Here is a 7,864-nt window from a genome sequence, read left to right on the forward strand (position 1 = left end):
TATTGAAATTTGAATTTGATTTTTAAATATATAAAAATATTGATATTTGAGTTGAGTTTGAAAAAAATGTGATATTTGAATTTGATTTAAAGTTTAAAAATATAAATAATTTTATTTTAAATTTAGTTCAAAATGAAATTTGAGTTCAAGTTTAGGTTGTTTAAAATAATTTAAGTAGTCCTTGGGGCTACGGGCATAGTCTGTAAAATTGTTATCTTGGATCGAAGGATCACATAATCCTATGATCTGATCTGGAACATAACTTGAATTGTGTATGATCGATTTCTGTAGTGGGATTGGAGCATGATCGATTAAGTTTTGAGAAATTATAATTTTTAATTTGGATTGAATTACAGGATATTTAAGATTTCAAATTGAAATTTGTTTAAAGATACAATTTTAGTTAAAAAAATATTGTTTAAAATCTGTTTTGAAGTTTAAAAATTTTTAGTTCTTTTATTGGTCTATTCATGGTTAAAATTTTAAGATTGTTTAAATAATTATTTAATTATTGTTAGATATTATTTATATTGAGTTAATATTGAAAAATTCTGTGTTTGGTGATTTTTATCCTCTCTAAAAAAAAAATTCTCTCTTAGAACTAGCTTTCAAAATAATTGATATTCTATACGGTAAAATATATTTTTAATCTATTTATATATAAATGAAGATATTTTTTATAATTATTAATTATATACCATAACATTTAAACGCTTTTTGATAAGATCATATAATTTTATGGTCCTTATCGATTGGATCTTAATTCCTAATCGATCTTACATAGGATCATAATCTTATGGTAGTAAAAAGGTGGAATCTGTTATCGTAGCAGTAATCATCTATGATAAATCAGAAAACTATAGTTGATTAATACAGATGAAGATTTTTTTCTCTCAATTTTATCGAGAGGATCATGATCTTATGAACTATGATTATATGATTATAGTATAGCGATTAACTCATTCAAATAGTTAACTGGATATCTAATAGTTGAATTTTAATTGTGGTGTATTGTAGAAATTTTTCTTCAATTGGGCGATAACTATAAGAGCGTTGGTCTCTTAGATGAGTTTCCGTGAGCACTTCTTGATTTATTCTGATGGTTAGTAGAAATTTTTTATGGGACTAGATCGATCATTTTTAAGATTAGTTGGTTTGAAGAATTAGAAACTTGTATTATTAAAATAATAATAATAATAATAGTAGAATTGAATTAAAATTTAAAATGATTTAAATTTGAGTTAGTTGGAATTTAAAAGTCCTTTTATAATTTTTTTATTAAAAAATATTTTTATTTTAGTATTGTTATAGTAATTCTGTCTCTTTGGTATAGTATATTAGAATTTTTTTTTAAGTTCAACTTAGTCAAAACTAAAAATAGTCCTTATTAACTTTATCAAAATTATTTAAATTTAATTAAAATTATTATAACAACTATTGTTAGCTATTGTATCAATTATATAATAACTGTTATAACAGTGCAACAACAATGTAATACCAGGTATAATAGTCTTTAAGAGATTTTAATGAAAGCGGGTAACGATACAGAATATCTTTTCATTTATCAGATATCAAGAATGTTTGGTCATCTGTTTGATGGTTAATGATGGTTAATGAAAAATTTACGTGGAATCAGATGAATCATTTCAGAATTAATTACAATATAATGATACTCTATTAAATTTAAGGATGTCAATTTGGATAGTTCTGGTTGAATTAGGTCGGATTAATTTTTTTTTTAACCCAACTCAAACCTGATTCGAATCCAAATTTAACTCAAAACCCCTAAAATCGAATCCGAACTCGTTCCCCTAGTAAATTTTCAATAAATTCTATTTTTTCTTTTGAGTCTGAGAAAGCTTGTGATGCCACAAAATTTTTTGTAATTGATTCCCACCTTGAAAAGGCATCATCAAATAAGTTTAACTGCTCAGGAATAACAAAAAGGGCCCCACTTTGTTACTGTGCAGAGGACAGAGTCCACAACTCATTATTCATTCCTCCTTTAAATCTAGCCTTTGGGGGTTGTTGTTCATATATCGGCTGGAAATTGGGGGGGTCCTGAAGAGTTATTTGCTGGTGGATAACCGGGTGGACCCATTGATGTATCCGTAGGTGGTCTATACGGAGAAATAACAGTACTGGTTGAATATATCTGTTCTCCTGATACAGTATTTTTTGTCAGCCTTTGAATACTTGGGTATTCTATCTCACAATTTGCTGCAATAATTTGAACAAATTCTTCACAGTGTGCTGAAATTATTTCTATAAAATTCTCCCTCCCACCACCTTCGCTTGCAAATGGATTAGTCCATTCGGTATCAGATGTGGAATATGTATCCCATATTGGTTCAGTATTTGAAAGTGATGCCAAGTATTGAATGTAGTCTAAGTAGGAGTCAGTATCTTCCTCATAGCTAAGAGTAGTTTCCATGGAATGCGGTACAGAGACCCCTGGGCTTGTAGTCGCTGCATGGTCTTGCTCAGAACTATTTTGGAAATAGTCTCCTTATACTAAGACTGCTATCTTTACTTGGGGTAATAAGAGAGAAAAGATGTCCTGGGTTGTAAGCTTCTATGGTTCATGGGAAGATGAGGCTTCATCTACTGGTAGGAAAACATGGTGATCAGTAGATCCGAAACCCTTGTCGCCTCTATCAGTATAACTGAGGTGTGGAACCTCATAAACTTCTGGCATAGCTATCTTTTCTAAGATTAGCTGAGCAATGATTTGTTGTGATGATATCATTATTGGAAGGTTAGTTCTATTAAATAAAAGAACTTGTACCTCTCCTCGAAAATCAGAGTCTATTACTCCAGCTCCGACCTCAATCCCGCTTTTCCATGCTAATTCGTATCGTGATGCTATCTGTCCATAATATCCGTATGGAATTTCCATCCGGAGTCCAGTATGTATAAGATCCCTTCCATATGGTTAAATAATAGCGGCATGGCTAGCTGCTATATCCAGTCCAGTAGATCCTTCTGTTTGCCGTTTAGGCAATACTGCCTGCGGGAACATTCGATTAACTAAAATATGAGGTTCAGATGAGTACCTTTCTTCTTCTTGTTCTGCTATTTGCTTTCCTTTTAACATATATTCATCATAATCCCCATAATTTTTGAAATATTCTTCTTCTATGCCTTCATAATGAGTAAAAATGCCTGGATGAGTTTCAATTAATACTGCCAAAATTTCTTCATCATTATTGTTATATTTTGGCTCCTTTGCTGGTTGAGCTACTGCATAGTTACTAAAGCTCAGCGATATCCGCCCATCCATCATAGTTTGGATGTTTACCTCAGCTGGCTGCATAGGAATTGCTATTTGAGTTGGGTTGATAGTCTAATTTAAACCTTGTAATCTGCTTGTTGAAAAGCTCCTTCCGGGTAGGGGTTTGACTCCATGAGATGTTAAATAATCTACAACACCTTGAATTTCATAAGCAAAACCAACATTAGGTGTGTTTGAAAGCCTACCTACTAGTCCGCTGGTAATTAGCAGATTAGCTTCACTATTCTGCCAGGCTTCATATCTCCTTGTAAGAATGGATATTTGGATATTTCGATAGAAATCACCAATTGTCATCATAATTTCTGGAATAACATAAATCATTTGACTTCCATGAGTTAAGTCTACCTCCATTGTTGCCAGAATTGCTTGATCACCTTATCATCTATTGTCTCGAAAGACAATAAGTGTCATTGTTCCTTCTCGTTGTCGATGCAATATTTGTATTCGTACTTGAAGAACTCCCAGGTGGATATATTGCATTCCGCTACGCTGTAATTGATGAAAGCTTTCTTCTTGAATAAAGCTTCTGTCTGCTTGGTGATTGTCGGTAACAAGCATGGCTTCTTCTGATCTATGCACATATACCTTGTGATGAGCATCATCTCTTCATGAGTGGTAGAGTACCTCAGCAGGTACTATAGAGGCTCGTTCCTGCATGGATAACTGTAATTGTGCCTCTGGTTCTATTTGTTGCTCAAGGGTATGTCTTGTAGAAGTACCACCAGTAAGTGCTTGTCCAACACGCCTTACTGCCTGCTGTGCATTATACAGTCTTCGTTGATTTCTTCTGTAACCTCTTATTTGGTCCTCAAATAATGGTGTTGTGGTTACTTGCTGTTGCTCTATTCTTGTAGTGGTCATAATCCTTTTAATTTCTCCTGTTCTTCCTTCAGAATTTTATAGGGATCTTTGAAAACACGGAGTTTTCCGAGTTTTTCCTTAGGCTTGGAAGGTGAAAGAGATAGGTTTTGGAGTTTGGTGATGAGATCTTGTGGGAAAGGAGTGGGGTTTTGTACCCGAACCCAACCCGGACAATTCGAAAATCCAATTCAAAATGATTTTTTAGTTATTTTTCATATAATTCTTCAATTTCATCCCAATACTCCGGCATTATCATACGATATTAATATATATAAACACATCTTAATTTTCAAAATAAAATTTGATTTAATCCTAAAAAATCGAATAAACCCTATATTTGGATCAACCCGGGTCAACTCGAATTCGACCCAACCTAACTCGAAAATTTTTAACTTGAAGACCCTCCAATCTGAACCCGACCCGCACCCGAAAATATCCAAACCGAACTTGATTTTTTTCAAGTCAACTCAGGTTGGATTGTCGGGTCTGATTCATTTTTGACACCCCTAATTAAATTCATATAACAATTGCCCGTGAAAAGATATTATGTGGCTGGAGGCTGCTGATGGTAGTAAGTAGTCAGGTTGTTGGCCTTAAGTGGGGGCGATTTTCGGAGACTTCTGACCACCCGTTCTAATTCAAATTATAACTAGGGGGACAGTGAACCCAAAAAAAAATCGTAATCAATGTAGCTAGATCGTGACCACGATCTGACCGTAATTTCATATGATTTAAATACATCTGTCCTATAAATAACAATATTTATTATTATTATTATTATTATTATTATTATTATTATTATTATTATTATTTTTGACAATTCAAATAATTAGGTTTTTTTTACATTACCTCTAGCATAAATATTATTAATTCTGTGTTTATTTGAGGCATGGATTGAAAAAGGAATGGGATACAAAGTAAAACAAAAAAACTTTTTAGGAAAAGGAAGAGAAAAAAAAAACGAAAAGAGAGAGAGTAAACTGTAAAAGAATTCGACGAAGGAAGATGGAAAAAACAAGCCCCTCCATGAGCACGAGAACAATAAAAAATGCGGGAAGAAAGAAAAGGTTCATCCCATTCGATTTGGATGGTTAAAAAAAAATAAAAATGATGCACAGATGAATTTAATAATAAAAAGGATGAGAAATTCATTCTTTCTTACGAAATAAACATGAACCTTAAAAAAAATTTCCACGCGGAAAACTTTTTTGTAATTTTTATTTTTCTTCCATGTAAACAGGGATAAGATAAGAGAAACTAGTCAGAGGATTTATTTAATTGCACGGCAACAACATTCAAAACAACTCCACAGTCATGGCGATGTCTGCTTCTCTCAAGGAAACGCCGGCGGAAGACCGGGGAGCCTAGGAAAAGGCAGGACTAGCGGCGTCGCCGGAGGGAATAACAGGCCCCATCCCGCTCGGGGCGGTGCGATCGCCGTATCAGCTGGCGGAGGAAAGTTAACCGGCGCGGAAGGTGGATGCAGAGGGAATGGCGGCAGGAGAGCCGACGAGGCCGGCGGCGAGCTCGGCAGTAGCGGCGTCAGTAAGTTGAAGGGCGGAAGTGGAGGGAAGAACCCGCCGGTTCCGGCCTGCTCCTCCGCTGGCGCCTTCTGGTCTCCGAACGGTACCGGCTTCTGGGAGCACATCTCCGGCTGGTTCAGCGGCTTGAAGCTGAAGAATCCGGCGGAGTAGACGTGGACTCCGTGCCGCCTGGACTTGAGTCGGAGCTGGCGGGGAACCGTGGCGGAGGACGCCACCGCACAGAAGGGGTGGTTGGTTTTAATGAGCTCCACCGCGCAGGACTCGAGGTAGTGGAGGCGATCGCCGCCGATGTTGGCCGGAAGGTGAGCTCGAAACACTCCTTGTCGGTTAGTCCTGACCACCGTCCGGTAGCTCGGACTGTTTGAACCTGAACTTCCACACTCCACTGCCACCCAACCACCTGCACTGGCATAATCTTGTGACATACAAATTATAGGAAGTGATGTAACAATTATTATCATACAAAAAAAACATTTTTATAAAAAATATTAAAATAGAATTTTATTTATAATTTTCTATCGAAAATATTAATCATTCTTAGTTTTTTTTTAATATATGTATTCAATTATTTGAATCGGCTAATTTTAAAGATGATCAATCTAGTCTCACATAAATTTCTATCAATTATTAAGATAAATTCGAAAAGTGCATATAGATCTTAACGAACGACTCAACATCACGAGTGATTTGAATACCATGTATCTTATGTGGGTTTGAGTTTCAAATCTTAACTTTAAGTCGAAGTAATTTTAAACATTTTTTTAAATGGCATTGCATTTATAATTTTCCATATCCAAGATATAATTTGAATACTCGCCTGGAAGTTAATTTGATTAGAACTATTCCACCTTGAAGCTGTTTTTCAAAGCTACTCTAAGGTAATCATGCTAATGATTCTTTAGTTATATCAACTAAGAATAAATTATATCTTGGATAAAAAGGGTATACCAGAATGAAGCTCCCGTCAATATATTGAATTTCGAAGAAGGGTCAAACTATATTGAATGTATTATATACAATTTTACCAGGCTATTTTTGTGATTAGAATTCATGACCCTAAAATTATATTATATAATTTTCATGTTACATTAAGACTCGCTTCAAATTATAGGTATTATAGAAAAAAAAAATTATGGATCAAATAAATAAATAAATAAATAAATATATATATATATATATAATTAATTAACTAATTAATTTTCACAACAGGATGCTCTTTTTTCAATCATAATATACTACAAGAGGGAGGTTGAAGATGACATAACCTGAGATGACCTGAGTGGACTTAGAGTCGGTTTGTCGAAAGCAAGTATCGCAATAGACAGTGCCGGTCACCAGCACTGCACCCTTCCTCACTTCATGGTGAGTCGAGGAGGAAGAGCACAACAAGATGCAACCAAAGGCGAAGATGACTAAGCGGAGCGAGGAGTGAGCTCCAAATTCCATGGGGCCTTTGATTTGAAGATATGGGTGAACATATGGGAGAGTTTATATTGAGAAAAAAAGAAGAAGAAGAATGAGGAGAATGGTGTGAGCTCTATTGCTTTAGAGCTAGCAAAGGTGCCCATATGTGAGAGTAATGCTCTTTATTAAATGGTTCAGATGGACGTTGGGTGCTATATATGCATCCTCCAAGTTCATTTATTACCATGCAACTTTATATATAAAAAGTTGATTAAAATAATTAATATATTTTTTAAAAAAAAACAAAGATTCATTTCACCCTAATTTTGAAAGACTGATTTATTTTATTTTTTTTAGATGTCTCTTTTCTAAGCGATTTATTTATTTTTATTTTGATAGTTAAAACATTATGATTTTATATAATGTTGTGTGTATTAAATTATACTAATAAAAAATGTATGAATATTTATTTTAATTAGTTTTATGGACCCTGATTGCTCTGAGTGTTGGTGTTAAGAAGGTGAAAGGATGTCTCTTTCCCTTCATCTTCCAATCCTTTCACCTTCCTTTATTAATGGAGGTAGAGGATGATCATCTTCCTCTATATAAAAGAGCGTCCAAGACAATTGGTGGATGACGAGAAAGGAGTGCATGCATCAGGAAAAGGTTGTTGCATTGTGTATGCAGATGAGATTGAAGCACAACAGAAGTGCTGTCAGAATTCTACCGAGACTATGTGTCTTGCAGAGAAGGAGAACAT

The 7,864-nt window shown here is 34.5% G+C and overlaps 1 protein-coding gene across 1 annotated transcript; it reads right to left on the reverse strand.

Annotated features, from left to right (window-relative positions):
- Positions 1-3,677: 3,677 nt before the first annotated feature.
- LOC122019246 lies at positions 3,678-7,154 on the reverse strand. Its single transcript, XM_042576735.1, has 3 exons — positions 6,966-7,154; positions 5,500-6,100; positions 3,678-3,753 (listed from the first exon to the last, which is right to left on the reverse strand). Exons 1-3 carry the CDS (start codon positions 7,144-7,146, stop codon positions 3,678-3,680), a joined length of 858 nt encoding a protein of 285 aa, XP_042432669.1. The 5' UTR covers positions 7,147-7,154.
- Between the last annotated feature and the right edge of the window lie 710 nt (positions 7,155-7,864).

Source organism: Zingiber officinale, chromosome 9A (genome assembly GCF_018446385.1).
Source record: "Zingiber officinale cultivar Zhangliang chromosome 9A, Zo_v1.1, whole genome shotgun sequence".
NCBI classification, from domain to species: domain Eukaryota; kingdom Viridiplantae; phylum Streptophyta; class Magnoliopsida; order Zingiberales; family Zingiberaceae; genus Zingiber; species Zingiber officinale.